The sequence below is a fragment of the Macrobrachium nipponense genome, chromosome 3 (genome assembly GCF_015104395.2).
Source record: "Macrobrachium nipponense isolate FS-2020 chromosome 3, ASM1510439v2, whole genome shotgun sequence".
In the NCBI taxonomy this organism is placed as follows: domain Eukaryota; kingdom Metazoa; phylum Arthropoda; class Malacostraca; order Decapoda; family Palaemonidae; genus Macrobrachium; species Macrobrachium nipponense.
In genome coordinates, this window is record NC_087202.1 from 121289619 (window position 1) to 121307300 (window position 17682).

General features: G+C 39.0%; 1 protein-coding gene across 1 annotated transcript in view; it reads right to left on the reverse strand.

The window, feature by feature from the left end:
• LOC135222013 (exportin-7-like) overlaps nucleotides 1–17682 on the reverse strand; it is a 364750-nt gene that overhangs the window by 175842 nt on the left and 171226 nt on the right. The window contains exons 18-19 of the mRNA XM_064260138.1: nucleotides 15605–15743; nucleotides 8080–8139 (exon numbers count right to left, since the gene is read on the reverse strand). Of these exons, the coding sequence (XP_064116208.1) occupies nucleotides 8080–8139; nucleotides 15605–15743 (199 nt within the window). The remainder of the gene's footprint in view (nucleotides 1–8079; nucleotides 8140–15604; nucleotides 15744–17682) is intronic.

Here is a 17682-nt window from a genome sequence, read left to right on the forward strand (position 1 = left end):
ATGCAAAGCTGATATGCGAGCTTAAGACATTAGGCTAGCTTGTGTATTCATACAAGTATGCATACAGTTAAGTAAAACATGTATGTGCTGTTCCCCCCCAATGGAGAGAGAGAGAGAGAGAGAGAGAGAGAGAGAGAGAGAGAGAGAGAGAGAGAGAGAAGAGAGAGAGAGAGAGAGAGATATTGGTTTCACTTTGGTGAGATGAGAATTACCTCACCGAGGTCAGTTATTTTTAGTTATGATATAATAAAAGTTACAGCAAGGATGCAATGAATTACTACCATAATACAAATAAATTCTCCATGCATCTTCAAAATTGATTTGGGTTTTGTCTTTTAATTTTTCTTTTTTTAAATAACTTATCTCTTCTTTCTTATACTTTGAAAGCCTGAATTTCAAACCAATGGCCCTGTGGGCTTGCTCTACACAAATACGGTTCAATCTTCTGAATAATAATATAATCAATAATGATAACTATATATACTATTAGTTTTGATTAAAAATCATATAAAATTGCGGTTAGCTATCAGATATCTAAAACATATCAAAGAACCAGCTATAATTTAGGGTCCTTGTTACTTATCTGAAAGCCACACCCCGGAAGTGTCATTAAACGAAGGTGCTACTACTACCTATTTTTGACAGTGTTATTACTGATATTACATCATCTTTAACTAAATATTATTCTGCGCTCTGCCAACTCCAACAGTAATCTGAAAGGTGCTGAAATCCAAACATCAACTCAGCAGATGACAGAAACAAAAAAATTCTCTCGATAATCAATTACGAAAAATTACATTTTCACAATAAAATAATTTTTTTATGTACTTATCAAGTATTTACCTAGCTATAGTTTTTAACTAGTATGGCAGCAAAAGGTTGAAATCTGTAATAGCAATTCTTTTGTTCTGGTGTATGAACTAGCCCCATCCACTATCTGGAGAGAGAGAGAGAGAACAACCAGGCAAAGGCCCGTCAATTTGTTTGTGCCTTATGTTCTTGCAAGTGGAGGTGGGTGGGCACAGAATCTGTATATATAATTACTTGATAAGTATACATATATACAAAAAGTTATTACAAAAATGTCATTTTTTCATATGTGACTTGCCAACTAACTACATAGCTGATTCCTGCAATGATATTATTTAAATAACACAAACATCCATCCATTAAAAACAGAAAGAAAGGTACGCAGTAGCCCCAGACTCGCCTATAAATGACAACCTCTAATAATTGAGGAGATGGGAAGGAAGGCGTACTTCTTACACATCTGCCCCCAATACCATGCTCACCACTCCCAAAGGGCCTAGTTGTCACTAAATGTTTCCACTTCCTTTGAGACGTTAAGAGGTCGAGACGGATCTTTAACGGAACACCACAGATTACTAGAGGGTTCTCATGTCTTCTCAGTTTTGTGGAGGCAAAACTTTTATGAGCTCTTGCTGGGCAAAGTAGTACTATCTCCTCATTGCCTGAACATAGGGCATTCCTCAGGTTCTTAATACTGAAGGAATGAAGCCAGAGTTTCTTTGGTGATTTGTTCTTCACCAGAAAACCTAAATGAAAAAGCATATTGTGTCGTCTCGCATGAAACCTACCCTTTTGACAATGGCTTGAATCTCACAGATTCTCTTGGTGGTTTCCGACGTAACCAAGAATAAGGTCTTCTTAGTTAAATTCTTGAAAGAAGTTGAACTAAGTGGCTCAAAAGTAGGTCCTTAAAGCCATTTTGGAACCAAGTCAAGGTTCCATGACATTAACTCAGGCTTCTTTAGTTACATGTGTCAAAAGACTTCAGATCAGAAATATCTTGGTTAATAGTGAGATCCAGACCTGCTTGTTGAAACACTGAGCTAGGCATTGACCTGTAACCCTTAATATTAGGCATGGAAAATCCTCTAGAAGCTCTCAAAAATAGTAAGAACTGCTATTTTTGTCACAAATGTCTTAGTAGCTGAGACAAGATTGTTTCTGCACTTTGTGCAGAAGATTGATTGACCACTTGTGCTGATCGATGTCTGCAGAAAATTGACATCTGCAACTTGCCGGCATCTTGAAAATCCTTTAGCTCTGAGCAACTTCCTGACAGTCTGTAAGCGGTCAGAGCTAGATTTGACAATCCTCGATGATACCGTCTTAAGTGCGGTTGTTTGAGAAGATTGGTTCTTTGAGGATGGAGTCTCAGAAAGTCGATTAGGAGCTCTAAAATGTCTGGGAACCCCTCTCTTAGTGGCCAGAAGGGAACTATCAGCGTCCTCAACGAGTTCTGGTGAGACTTGAAATTGTTAAGGATGTCTCATATCATCCCGAATAGAGGGAAGGCGTATAGAACTTTGTTCAACTGGTCCTGTAGCTTGGCATCTGTTGCCCATGCTAGAGGATCTGGCACTGGAGAGCAGAACAGGGGAGTTGATTTCTGGCAGTCACAAATAGATCCAGTATGGAAATCCCACATAACTTCCATGGATCCTGATGTACTAACTGATTCTACGTCCACTCCGTCGGGATAACTTGATCTCGTCTGCTCAATTGGTCCGCTAGGACATTCATCCTTCCTTGAACAAACCTCGTTAAGATTGTCATGCAATTTGTTTGGCCCAAACAAGTAGGTCTCTCGCTGTTGTGCAAAGAGAGGAGAGCTTCCTTCCTTGTTTGGTTATGTGCAAAAGGGCTGTCATAGTGTTCGAGTGCAGGGCAACAGTTTTCGTGGCTACTTCTAGAGCAAAGGCTTGAACCCCTAAATGAATTGCTCTCAGTTCTCTGACATTTGTGTGGTTTCTCAACTCTTCTTGCCACCACTTCCCTGAGACCTCCATGTCCTCCAGGAAAGCTCCCCAACATACATCTGACGCATCTGAGTGAAAGCTGTGGTCTGGGTTCTGAATTAACAGCGACTTACCTTCCAACAACCTGCTTTCCGACTTCCACCAAAGCAGGTGTGTTTGCTCTTTGGTGTTATTGAAATAATGAAAGTCAGCTGGCCTCGAGATAAAACTGAAGAACTCTAATGTGCAGTCTCCCGAGTGATACGAACTGTTCCATGAAAGGTAGTGTTTCATGCAAACTCATCCATTTGTTCGCTGTACATGAACAAAGAGACAAGAACTTGTTGACTGTCTTTAGGCAGGATTCCACTTTTTTGGGGGATGGAAAAGCCTGAAATGCTTGAGAGTTCAGCGTCATCCCCAAATATACTACTGTTTGAGATGGGAACAGCTGGGAACTCTACAAATTTATGAGACCCAATTCTTGGGATGATTGAAGTCTTGTGAAGGTCCTCTTTGTACTCGTCCTTTGACGTGGACCAAAGAACCCAATCGTCCAATTAAAGGGCAATGTTGATCCTCATCAGAGGAAGCCAACCTGCTAGAGGAGCTAGAACGCGTAAGAAAACCGAGGGGCAGTAGATAGTCCAAAGAACAGTGCTTGAAACTGTCCGAAGAACAGTGCTTGAAACTGGAAGACTTGGTCCTGGAACACAAATCTGAGGTACTTCATTGATGATGGATGTATGGTTTCTTTGTTTGTTTGTATGGTGTTTTTACTTTGCATGGAACCAGTGGTTATTCAGCAATGGGACCAACGGCTTTACACGACTTCCGAACCACGTCGAGAGTGAACTTCTATCACCAGAAATACACGTCTCTCACTCCTCAATGGAATGGCTGAGAATCGAACCCGCGACCACCGAGGTGAGAAGCAAACACCAAACAAACCACGCCACTGAGGCGCTGCGATGGATGTATGGGGACATGGAAATATGCATCCTGCATATCCACCGATACCATCCAGTCCCCTTGACAAATGGACAAAAGAATGGAATGGGAGGTTTCCATCCTTAATTTTGTATTCTGAATGGAGACATTCAGAGCACTTACGTCCAGGACCAGTCTCCATCCTCCAAACGCATTTGGTACTACAAACAGGTAATTGTAGAAACTCTTGATGACATAGTCTTTCACTACTTACACCGCATTTTTAGAATTATGTGAGGGAACTTCCTCCAAGAGAGCTGAAAACTTCTCCGAGTCTTTGGAATAAGCAGTCAAGGGGATGGGTTTCTTGACCAAAAGGAGGTTTTTCCCTGAAGGAGAGAATAGCTCTCTTTGAGGACTTGAACAATCCATCATTCCGCACTTTCTTCCTCCACCTTTCTCAGAACAGGTGGAGTCTGGCTCCCACTGGAACATGGAGGACTCATTGATCACTTCTTGGTTGGAGATTTGAAGGACGACTTCTTAACTGACTTGGCAGTGAAACATACTGTGGGCCTTGTTCAGGAAGGGTTTCTCACTCCTCCACTCCAAAAGGGCTGCCTTTGGCAAGCATTTCCAACCATACACTAAAGGCAGGAGGATCCTTAGGTCGCTTGGAAGCTTGCGACAAGAGATTTTGCGGAAACAAAATTTCTTTCACTAAGGGAGAGAAAATAAGCACCAATGTCTGAGTTGAAGTAATCCCGTTACGGTATAAGAGACCCATCTCTCTTCTTCAGCACCCCCATGGCAAAAAGGTGGTTAACTCATGAGCACTGTCTCCGATCCACTAGTCTAAACAAGACAGAATACCAAAAATGTTGGCTAAGTAGTCTGAGGGAAGATGAAAACAGTCCTGAGTCTTCCTAGCAAGTGCTCCTACTGCCCAGTCCAGAAAGCTGGTTACCTCAAAGACCTTAACCCTTTCATGTCCAACTGACGTAATAGTAAGTAAAAATACTCTATCCCCTATCTACATAACTGACGTAGCGGTACGTAAAATTTACCGAAATTTTTCGTGCGTGTGGTAGGGGCATTTTTTTTTTTTTCGGACAAGCAGCGATTTCCATAGGCTAGATCATACCTTGGACCGTGTATCTCGGGTATCAATACGCCAGCAAAGTAGTTTCTGTACTGCGCTCTGTTTCTTACCCTCTTTTCTATCAATTTTTTCACCGGCTGGACTTATTCGTTTTCCATTGATTTATATGATGATATTTAGAGAATTTTATTGGCTTTCTCATAAAAAATAATTCATTCGCCTGACTCATAGTTTTTGGGTTACGAACGAAAATATAAAAATAAGTAAAGATTTTTTTGTTGAATAACTCACATTTTTTCGTATTTAGAGGGCTGGGACTCTTATTCTGACTATTCCACCATTAAATACTAACATTTAGAAAAAAAGGACAGAAAATGAACATTTTGGGCATAAAATTTATATTTTCGCGGAATTTTCTATATAATTAATTTTTCGCACTGTTGAGCGCTCCCAGATACCTCGGATATCTGGGGACACAGTGCTCAAAACTAAGCGGATATCTGGGAACACAGTGCTCAAAACTAAGCGGATATGAAAGAGTTAAACAGGTTCTGTAATAAATGGTCTATTTCTGCAGATGAAAACAACTTTTGCTGCAGAAAAGACCGATCTCGGATCGACAAGCACCAAGAAGTCCCCATGGGTGAAGGTAGCCACACCCAGGGAAGGAGCTTCTCCTGTGGCGTAACAAAAATACTTCCGCTGAGACAGTCTCGCTAGGGGGGGAAGGCGAAGCAGGACTTCCTTTGCTCTCACTTGATAGAAAGCCACTTTTCTGCTTCTTTAAGCTCTACAAAATCTGGGGGGAGTGGGCACCACTGGGCACCCAGGTGCTACAGAAACTCATGGGAAGACAAACAAATGGGTGCTTCTGGACACTTGAGCTGTGAAGTGTTTGGGCATTAATGGGTATTCCACAGAAACAAAATGTCCAGGCATTACTGAGTGCTTGAGAGGTCTCGCAATCACAGGCAGCAATGGGTGCTCAGACGCCACCGTACCCTAAGTGCTAATATTCTTCCGTCTATCAGAAGAAGCTCTTTTAGCTTCTTTGAAATGACTTTCTTCATCCCTGCACAACAACGAGAATTGTTCTGGAGAATCCCAGACACTGCAAGATGGTCGATCTTGTGTCAAAGGAATACAGCTTCTACTCTTCGTGGGAGGTACCTCAGGTGTGCTGGGCACATCCGACACTGGCCTCTTCAACAGCCTAGACTTCTTAAACCGCCATTGGTGCCTGTTCTCCAGGCTGGACGCCTCTGAGCTACAAGAAAGTTTAGACACCTCCGCAGAGACACCTTTTCAATGGCTGTCTGAGACACCCTGGGGATATTGCAACATGTGCGTCTGAGGGGCCGACTACCTGTGGGCAGAAACCCGCTTACCTCCCTTGGGCCTCTAGTTTGGCTTCTCCCAGGTTCAGGGGTGTGTGCCAGGGACCTTTGCCTAGGAGAATCAGCAAGGTGTGCAGCCAGCTTCTCCACTAACACTTCACTTGCACTGTTCACACCTGATTACTCGCCTTCTCCATTAGGGCTTTAAACAAAGACCTTAATGGAGCCATAGACTCCACAATGAGTTCAAACACAGTCGAATGTGGACTCTAATTTTGACCCTAATTTGGCAGTGGCACTATGGGCATCAATGAGGGAGCTAGGTAAGGGTTAGGGTGTTAAGACTGGGGAAGCAATAGGAGACATAATATGAACAGAATCAGGTAACTCAATACTACTTTCCTGATTAACATTAGTCTTGTCATGGCTAAGATTAGCCTTTCTCTTTCTATCCCACTCTCTTAACTTATTTCAATGAGAAGGCAGTACTTCCCACTATTTCATGTCCAAGTCAATTCATTCCTCACATATTACCAATGGTGAACAAACCTGACTGATGCAAACAGTGCAAAGCATGTCCATGTCATACTTTAAAGAAGTCAATCCTCTACTGCAATAGAGCGTTGACGACAAACTAGTGTTAAGACATAGTCAGAATGGGGAAAGACTACAAACTAGTGTTAAGACATAGTCAGAATGGGGAAAGACTAATTCAAAATCTAGAAAATCAGTTCAATCGGTGAGGATAACTTGGTCTTTTAATAACAATAAAAAAAAACCTATCTGAAGCAAAATCTACCATAAAGAAAGCAATACTTCACCAAATTTGCATACACAACTGGTAAAAGGGAAACAAATTCCAAATCATCATTAGCTGAAGATCGACAACCACCGTCATCAACTGCCAGAAACAAACTGACAAGCCTTTGTCTAGTTGTTCCTCTCTCCCCTGATAGTGGGCGGAGGCTACTTCCTACATCAAAACAAAAGATTCGCTACCGCAGATTTCAAATTTTAGTTGCCGTAGTAGTTAGAAACTATAACTATGTATGTAATTACTTGGTAAGGTACATATACAAAAAGACTTATTCTGTGCAAAATGGGCCCAGATGCACCAACTTGAGATGTGAAGGCAGGAAACCTTACTGCACATGTGCCAGCTAACTAAACAATACTGGGCTGTAAGGGGATGCTTCTCTCATTCCTCTCTGCTTCTGTGACATTTGCCTTCACAATGTTTTTCTGTTCATTGATTCCCATTTTGCATTATACATTCAGTTTTGTTCATTTTTATTCACTGTGATAATACCCTCTCTCTTGAGGTTATTCTGGAACTCCAACAGTTATTCGGTTCACAATATGGTTTACTTTTCTGGCAAAAGAAACTAATTACATGAATATCAGGATTTGTACATCTCAAAACTTTTTCAAAGAAAATTAGCAACTTATAAAAATACTTGCATGGGTTCCATTTCTTTGAATTATCTACACATTTTTGAAAAACTGTTCCCTTTCAGCTTCCTTGTCGATACAGCAAGTTTAAAAACCAGCAAACCTGAATTCAAAATGTCAGTCACTATAATACAAAACTAGCCCAACTTCAACTAGAGGCATTTCCATAGATCTACAAAGTATCCAAAAGTGTTGCACAGGTTCTCCTCCCAAATGTCAATATAAAACTACCATCAAGCTTATTCTGAACACTATGTGATAAACATATGGCTTGCCAAGTCTACACTAAACCAATAACCTTCAACAATTTTCACATCAGAAAATAATTAGTACTATATTACAAAAATTATATTACCAATACAGCAACCCACTACAGCATTTTTCAAGAGGAAAGCCCACCAAATTTGACAATATCCTTAACAAGGCAAAGAAATTCTAAAGGCAATGCTTAAATATGTCTGCAACCATTACTCATTACTGTAGACTAACTTACGTTCAGCAGATGGATTCAAATACTGAATGGTGGGTGGAGCTTTCCCTGCAACAGTAGAGTCTGGCCAAAACAGACAATGTTTCTATAAATAAACTTTCACCCAATCTTTCACATATTCAGTGCATGCTACATTTGAGGTTCATTTAAGCATAAACCATAATGTTTCAAAAATCAATATAACAAGTTCATTTTGAGAGAGGAGAGAGAGAGAGAGATAGAGAGAGAGAGGGAGAGAGAAGAAGAGACGAGAGAGAGAGGAGAGAGAGAAGAGAGAAATATTCAAATTAAAATGTCTTGACATTTGCTTGACTTAAAATATATATAATTAAAACGCTCAAGGGATAGCATTTGTTGAATGAAAACATTTGTATCAGCAATAAATACAATTAAAATTTTGAAAAGGGTGCCAGTGCAATTCTGCCACTAAATTCTGACCATGGCCTAATTATCCATTTTCCGTGTTTAAGGTTTAAAACAAAATGTTTTGCCATGGAAGCAAGAATTTTGAACAAATAAATTTGAAGGACATATTTGCAATAATTGAGTCTTTTTACCATGAAATTATCTAAATCTATCAGATTACACCTTCTTTCTGATAAACAATAATAAGGAAATGAACATGGATTATGTGTCTAAATGTTACAGCTTGGTGGCTATCCCCTAAACAAGTGACCCAAACTTCAACCAAAAGAAAGAAAGCAAAGTACTTTAGAAAAAGTCGTATTTGTTCTCCCTAACTGCACTTCTAAAAGTCTACTTTGAAACCACTTCATTATAAAATTTTGTCAATCTCTGAGGGACAAGACCTCAGTTTACCTTAATTGATACCATCCAGGAGACTCAAAAACAAAAACACATCTACTGCATGTGTGGTATACAAAATGCAAGATTGCTTTTTAAATAAATGCTAAAATGGTGTCAAAACAAAAGCTAAATACAAGTAAATTCAACAATAAAAGATAATTTTACTTATGTTATTTACCATCTTTATCATTGATTAGTAAGAGAAAAAGCCTGCTCTCTCCAAAACAAAGGTATAAAATCTGGAAATCTTAACTGAAGAAATAAAGACATAACATCAAGTTATGTGATTACTGATCCTAACAGGTGTGCAAGCCACTACAAATTCATAAAACTCTTTTGAATTGAATAAAAACTCACCACATAAAAAAAACCTTAAATGCATTCTATCTCACAATTTAGCAAATCCATCTGAATGTAGACTTGATTCAGCTTGTTTGTAGAAAAATTAATTGACTATTATGTATTATTATTATATCAGAACAGCAGTTAGCGCAAATAACTTATTCACATGTGCACACTCATATTTTGTGTTTGAAGAATGTTTATTGGGTTGAAAGATGATGAGTTCTGTACTGAGTCCACTATCTAACAATTCTCAGTCTTCTGTGGGGCTCTCAGGACCTGCACCAACTTCTTTTTAGCTGTCGTGCTGTTCCAACCATTTCTTTCTTGTGTACTTTTTCATGTTATAGAGTATTTGAGAGGGATTTTGAGGATTCAGGAAGTTTTTCCTTTCTGAATCTTTTGCTTGGTTGGAGTCTTCTCATCAATGCATCCAAATGAATACTTTCTTTTTTCTTTGTATTTCATGTTTTTTTCTCTCTCTTTTTGTATCCTTACTTGGATTTCTTTTGATGTAATTTCTATTGCTGGCAGGCAGCGAAATTCTGACCTTGCCCCCTCTCAGATTATTTTCTCACAAGCATGGTGTCTAGGTTATTCATGACCACAACACAACCACCTGGATGATAATGAATACTTATTTGATTTGGTCATAGTAATTGCAGTTTTGGCAGCTTCACTGACATCTTTATTTCCCTAAGGCTTACATGAGCAAGGCTTCCCACACACCTCATTATTAACACAACCTTCATAAAATTTGTAAAAAGTAAACTTGGTCCTCTCTCTGTACAATAGATTTTTAAAGGTCAACAGTTCTAAAGGGCTTCAACAGCACTACATATAGTCATTGAATAACACATTTCTGTGGTAGGACATTCACTGCTCAAAGTTCTACTGTGAGAACAAGAGTTGTTTTGACAGTGAAATGAATGGTTTATTACATGACATTGCATGGAATGAAGACAAATCATAAATCTTTTCGCGATTTGGAATAATCAGTATATGCTGTGTAGTGTGGCTCTTTGAATTGGCTCTTTGAATCTTAGTTCTACTATGTGCTGTTTGATGTTCAGGGGAACTTACATATTTTATGGACAATGCCAATGCATGCAAGTTCATATTTTATGGGTAGCCCCCAGAGGGCAGTCTTAGTTCTGGAGGAAATCTACCCTTCATATATACAGGCAGTCCCCAGTTATCGGTGGACTTGGTTAATGGCGAACCAGTTTTATGGCGCTGGGCTTGTGACATAAAATCAGCAACTAAGGCGCCATAACAGGCCAAGTTTCGGTTATCAAGAGCTATGGCACCATAACATACCTAACAGAGGTGCCATTAACCGATTATTGGTGCCATAAGCGCCATAAATCCCCAATTTTTGCTTAATGGCAGTTTTCGCTGATCAGCAACCCTCCGAGAATGGAAGCCCCGCCGATAACCAAGGACCCCCTGTACTAATTCGATTCCTTAAGACATTTAGCTCTAACTGGGAATGATGAATGATTACAAAAATGTCTTTTTATTCAAACTAATTTCTTGCTGTATGAACCAACATGGACAGCAAAGCATCTTAATCCCATAGTCAACTCATCCACGGACAAATCAACTTCTGCACGATGATAAATTGGTCCTAGGGGAAGGATTGAGTGGAACGTCAGAGGGATAAATGGCAAGAGTAGGTTTGTTTGTTTGTTTCTATGGTGTTTTTACGTTGCATGGAACCAGTGGTTATTCAGCAACGGGACCAACAGCTTTACATGACTTCTGACCACGTCGAGAGCGAACATGAAAAGAGTAGGAGAATTGAAGGTGGAAATGGATGTAGCAACTAATGAGTAAACAAGATGATCTCCACCTTGGGAAGGAGAACTTTGTCAGTGGAGAAGAATAGATCGAGTTAGACCACAGATAATAAGCATCCTCCACTCTGAGTTTCACCCTTAACAGGAGGCACATAAAACATAAGAAGCCCAGCAAGAATAGACCCCAGACTCAACAGCAGCAGCTGTGGTGTGAGAGGGCAATTAAGATTCAAGTCGGGTCCAAGCTTGGCAAGTCTGTTGAGGGAAACATAACTGGGCCGTACACATATAAGACACTGCAAATGTGGGTTCATCCACAATTAACATAAATGAACCATATGATTTTCTACTCAAATGAAAAGACATGCAGAAATGCAAACTTGAAACAGAACATAAAATTTCCAACAACTTGAGCTGTATGGTGGTGCAAACCAACAAACGTTGATAATGGTTAATAAACAGCAAAACTCACTTTGCAAACTTCCAAGACAATCTTAGCTGTGTAGTGGTGCAAACCAACAACCTTGATAAAGGCTAATAAATGAGCAAAACTCACTGCAAACCTCCAAGGCAATTTGAGCTGTGTAGTGGTGCAAACAAACAAACCTTGATAAAGGCTAATAAATGAGCAAAACTCACCACAAACCTCCAAGGCAATTTGAGCTGTGTAGTGGTGCAAACAAACAAACCTTGATAAAGGCTAATAAATGAGCAAAACTCACCATAAACCTCCAAGGCAATTTGAGCTGTGAAGTGGTGCAAACAAACAAACCTTGATAAAGGCTAATAAATGAGCAAAACTCACCACAAACCTCCAAGGCAATTTGAGCTGTGTAGTGGTGCAAACAAACAACCTTGATAAAGGCTAATAAATGAGCAAAACTCACCACAAACCTCCAAGGCAATTTGAGCTGTTGTTGTGGTACAAACAAACAAACCTGATAAAGGCTAATAAATGAGCAAAACTCACCACAAACCTCCAAGGCAATTTGAGCTGTGTAGTGGTGCAAACAAACAAACCTTGATAAAGGCTAATAAATGACAAAGCAAAACGCACCACAAACCTCCAAGGCAATTTGAGCTGTGTTGTGGTACAAACAAACAAACCTTGATAAAGGCTAATAAATGAGCAAAACTCACCACAAACCTCCAAGGCAATTTGAGCTGTGTTGTGGTACAAACAAACAAACCTTGATAAAGGCTAATAAACGAGCAAAACTCACCACAAACCTCCAAGGCAATTTGAGCTGTGTAGTGGTGCAAACAAACAAACCTTGATAGAGGCTAATAAAAGACCAAAACTCACTTTGTATGCTTCCAAGGCAATCTGAGCTGTGTAGTGGCAAAAACAAACCTTGATAAGGCTTAAAAAAGGAGCAAAACTCACTTTGCTGGCCTCCAAGGCAATTTGAGCAGTGTATTGGTGCAAACAAATAAACCTTGACAAAGGCTAAAAAAGGAGCAAATCACACTTTGCATGCCTTCAAGGCAATTTGAGCTGTGTAGTGGTGCAAACAAAAAAAAACCTTGATAAAGGCTAAAAAAAAAAAAAAAAAAAAAAAAAAAGAAGAGCCAAACTCACTTTGCAAACCTCCCATGTTGAAATGTGAGAAAACCAAGAAAAAATTACATATTCAGTTTCAAGGAATGACACGACTCATGAAATAGAAAACTGAAAATGCCCATACATTTGCTCCACAATTTGATCTGCTACCTGTCTGCTTTCAGTGGGTTCCTAAAATATTTACCCTTTAACCATGATTACTCCCAGTACAGGCGGTCCCCGAGTTACGACGGGGGTTCCGTTCTTGAGACGTGTCGTAAGCCGGAACATCATAAAAAATCCTAAGAAAACCTTACTTTTAATGCTTTGGGTGCATTGAAAACTATGTAAACTGCATTCTTATGGCATTTTTCATCAAAAAAAAAACCTTCAAATAATTATTATTTTGCATTTTTGGTGTCATATTTCATCTCCCACATGAGCGTTGTAGGCGTCGTAACCCTGGAACATGTGTCGTAACCCTGGAAATAACGTCTATTGACAAGCGTCATAACCTCGGAACGTCGTAAGCCGACACCGTCATAACCCGGGGACTGCCTGTAGTTTACTTTTTACCAACAAAAGTAATTATAATTTTATACCACTAAAGATATCCTAGTAAGTCATCTTAAGTTCTATTCAACATGAAATTTCTATTAGAGCATTCATTCCCTTACCATGAAAATAGTATAGAACAAATTACTCACTTTGTGAAGCATCAGTATACATGTGCTCCTAAGGTACATTGTCATACTTTACAATACTAGTATTTTATTCTTTATACTACAAAACTTTGGAATATATTATGCTTGGTGGTATCAACTCAAAAGACTTAGTTTACAAAAAGGTTAAAATTCTTGCACCAGGCTCTGAATCTGACAACTCCTGCCTTAACATGAAGACTTCAGCAGTAACTAAACCCAATCTTTGTACTATAAGGCTTCCAGCAGAGACCAGCAATGCCTTGATAAATGTTCTCTTCTTGGAACACCCTCCCGCCTAAGGGCAAAGCATCCGTGAGGATCACTCCCCGCCTGAGTGTCGAGCCCCTGGCAGGGTGTTGGGTTATCCACTACTTTGGTGCAAGGGTTCCAGCAGTTAATATTCCAGAATTAAGTGCAGAGCCTATGCCCTAGTTATTCCAACTTAGACTTTCATTTATTGGGAGAGAAGAAGAAGAAGAAGAAGAAGAAGAAGAAGAAGAAGAAGAACTGCATTTGATTCCACAAATGAATCTGGTATTATCAAGTTAGTGACTAAGGTCATTCTATAGGGATGCTTAGTTATTTTCGGTAACATTAATAAATACACATTAATAAATACTGTACTAGGTTATAGAGCATATCTGGCCAGGAGCTGATGTCCATCTTACTTGAGATAACCAACCCTTTAAGATGAAACTCATGCAGCCAACTTGTTTGTGGTTGCCCTTTTTTTTTATATTCAGCTTTTCAGCCTATGATACAATGTACAAGCTCATTTGAATATTCATTCCTTCTAGACTACTACATATGCTCTATGACTTTCTCAGATGTTGACAAACATTTCAAATCTAACTAATAAAAGAAATTACTTCATCATAAATTTTATATCAGCATTTTGTGCACGTAATTAGCACAGTTTGTATACGTATCATTAGTAGTTTGTATTTCTTCAGTATCATATTTAGTCTGAATTCCTTACGATCAAGTTTTTAATTATAGTCTTTTTCTAAGCTACCTAACTATAGATATCCATAATACAGGCATACAATACAAGAGTTTTATTAATATTGAACATAATATCAAAGATCATATAAACTCACTCATACGTAGTGGCAACGGAAATAACTCTTATGGTTCTGAAACCTTCAACTTCACTGATATTCTACTTTAAATTTTCAGTATTACAGAAAACAGAAGAATTGGAAGAGATAACTTTCTAAAGTACTGAGTGTTGAATAATAAGTGGGCAGAGAAAAAAGTACAAGGGTGGTAATGGAGATTACCATCAAGATTAGATCAGTCAATTGTCTAATTTCAATGTAAACAATAGCCTTTTAGCCTCCCCCGTTAGTGATTTACTTCATCTTCATATGGTTATAAGTGATAAAAAAAAATGAATGGGAGCACGAACTTCAGAATGTTAAAGCATATCACTACCAATGCTTCTTTCCATTTATAACAACTCTGAACAGCAACAGTTAGATATGCAAGAACACTTAAGCAAAACAAGACTGTAATATTATCTTACTGTAAGTAAAAAATACACAACTTATGATAAATACTTACCAATTTCTCAACATCTTTGGGCCTTTTCTCTATTACCAAATAACAATCTATAACCTAAATAAAAAAAATACTATTGTTCTACTCCCTTAACAGAGAAACTAATCTAACAACAAAGATGTCAATAACCAAATAACATATTAACAAGCTATTTACAATCATACAGGGGTAGTGACTTCATAGGCAAAAATTCTCTTTAGCCTCTGGATGATATTATAACAACTTAAAACATGTATAATTCTTTCATAAATGCATATTTTAAAATTCAACACTCAAAACTGAGTTCTCAGCATAATTTTATATATACGTATCTAATAACACACCACTAGAGCCTCGTGTTCCTAAAAATTAATTTCAACCTAAAAAGCTTGGCACTGCCATTATATGGTGTTTTATGTACAATCAGCCAAACTTTACCATTATTAAATAATCACATAATTGACAGTTGCTTGCTGCTCACTATGTACCACATACTATAAATATTTTATCAAATATTATTCACATAAGCTATTCTAAATTAAGAATAACTTATAAAGCATAACTCTAATAAAAAAAAACATGTATACTGTATCAAGATTAGCAGCTTAACTGTTTCAGGTACACCAAACATCAACTAACTTTACAATGGAAAAACCTGGAAAATGATCAGCTCTTAATTATGATAATCAAATGCCAAAGCTAATCTTGGACATACAGTATGCAGTAGCATTTGGAGAGTCATAACCAACAATGAAACAAGAAGAAATAGTAGACTACAATGTACTTACCAATAGCTGAAAGTCCTTCAGATATGGACGACAGCACGTAGAGAAAGACATTAGGTTCTAGTGTTGACAAGAAATTCATGTGATCTTGCGCTAAGCACTCCAGAAGTACATAATAAGTTTGAGATAATTTGGGGTACACCTGCAATGAATGTAAGTCTTTAAAATCTTATATGATAAGCAATATTAATTGCAATATATATAAAAAAAGTACATTTTTCTACAATTCATTAATCAAAAATAGCTGGAAAAGACAAATTTTTAATTTGTATTTTTAATAGCTAACAAACCTGAGTTCTTCATAGGATAATCTTCTAGCACCAGTTGGAAACTGGTTAAAAAAAATAAAAGATTGTAAAGCAAGAATCTATGGCATCTGGCAACTCATGCATATATGAGGTGGATGCTGGTCACCGACCGGGCTTGGAACCTTGTGACGGGTCAGTCTTTCTTCCAACCCAGGATATGAGAGAGGTGGCTAGAGGTGGGCAGCTAATGTTAAGACTTCAGGTTTTTTAGCTAAGTAAAATAAAAAGTGATTAAAAACTTGTCATTTGTTCATAGGGGAACAAACCTTTAGTCTTAGCAGTAAGATACTTATCCTTGGAGAGAGGTACAAGTCCCTTGAACCAGCTGGGGGTTCAAGCCCACCTGACCACCCTTCCTAGAAGATTGAGTTCTAAAGAAGGGGGTCTGAGCCCGTGAAAGAATAGTTAAGCGAGTATCCAAAAACTCAAGCCTGCTGGGATTAAACACAATGAGACATGTGGAAGGTAAAGAGAACTCTGTCTGTTCAAGCAACAAACCATGTCGGCCACAGGGATTTGTTACCACTCCTCCCTCCCCTTGTCAGAGAGGAGTAAATGTGCTACTTGAAGCAGATTTATTTATTGTATAGGAACAAACCAAATAACTGCTACCAGTATGGCTGCCACTCTCACCTGTATCAGACCAGTTCCAGCTTATGACATCTCTTACTTTTCAATCAGTCCATAGGAAGAAGGAAAAAGAGAGAAAGGAGACCAGCCATCTCACTCATTCTCTCTTCCACACAATCATCTTAGGTAAGATACAAACTGTACTGCTAGGGGCACTGGATAAGCTACACAACTTGTTGGGCAGCCACCACAGGACCCGAGGAAAAAAACTGTCCAAGGAACTGTGGACAATGTCCCTCAGGAAAAGGAAGCGAACATAGCTTGCTGAAGTCAGGAACCAGCATTCAAAATCCTATGAATAGACAAGTTCTGTTTAAACTCATTCATCTGATGTCATCTGCTCTAGCCTGCTTAATTACCTCACACAGCCAGAAAGAAATATCAGCAGACCCCAGTTATCAGCTGACTTGGTTAATGGCGATCTGGTTTTATGGCGGTTGTCTAGTGCCAAAGATCGATAATTTATGGCACCATAATGTGCCAAGTTTTGGTTAATGACAGTTTTTGTTTATCAGCATCCTGCCAAAAACAGAACCCCAGCCAATAACCAGGGACTGCCTGCGGTGTTCTTGATATCTTCCATTCTGGACCGGCCGGTGCTAACAACCTAGGCCTTAGGTGAAGAGTCCATTTTAGAAAGCTGTGCAGAGCTCAGACAGGACAAAGCAAAAACTCCTGAAAATCACTGTCGACTAACTAACTCTGGGAGGGTCTTGAAAACAAGGCAAATCTGCCATCATGAACTGAGAGATTTTGAGTCTTGGCTATGAATTCTGGGACAAATTCAAAGGCCACAGACCTCCAACGCTTCAACCTTCTTTGAGAAAGCCAAGGCCAACAGGAAAACTGTCTTCAGTCAGATTCCTGACTGATGATCGACATAGTGGCTTAAATGGAGCTCGAGAGAGACTACTCAGGACCAGAGTAAGATCCCACATCAGAGGTTTGAGTTCTCTTGGTGAACAGGATTGTTTGAAAATCTTGAACAACATCAAGTTTGAAACTTGATCAACACCATGATGAGATGTCCACACCCTTCAGCCACAGGACCAACCCCAAGGTGGCCCTGTAGCCCCTAACAGCAAAGACAGAACGACCTCTCTCGTATCTGAAAAAGATTAGAAAATCCACTATCCTATGACT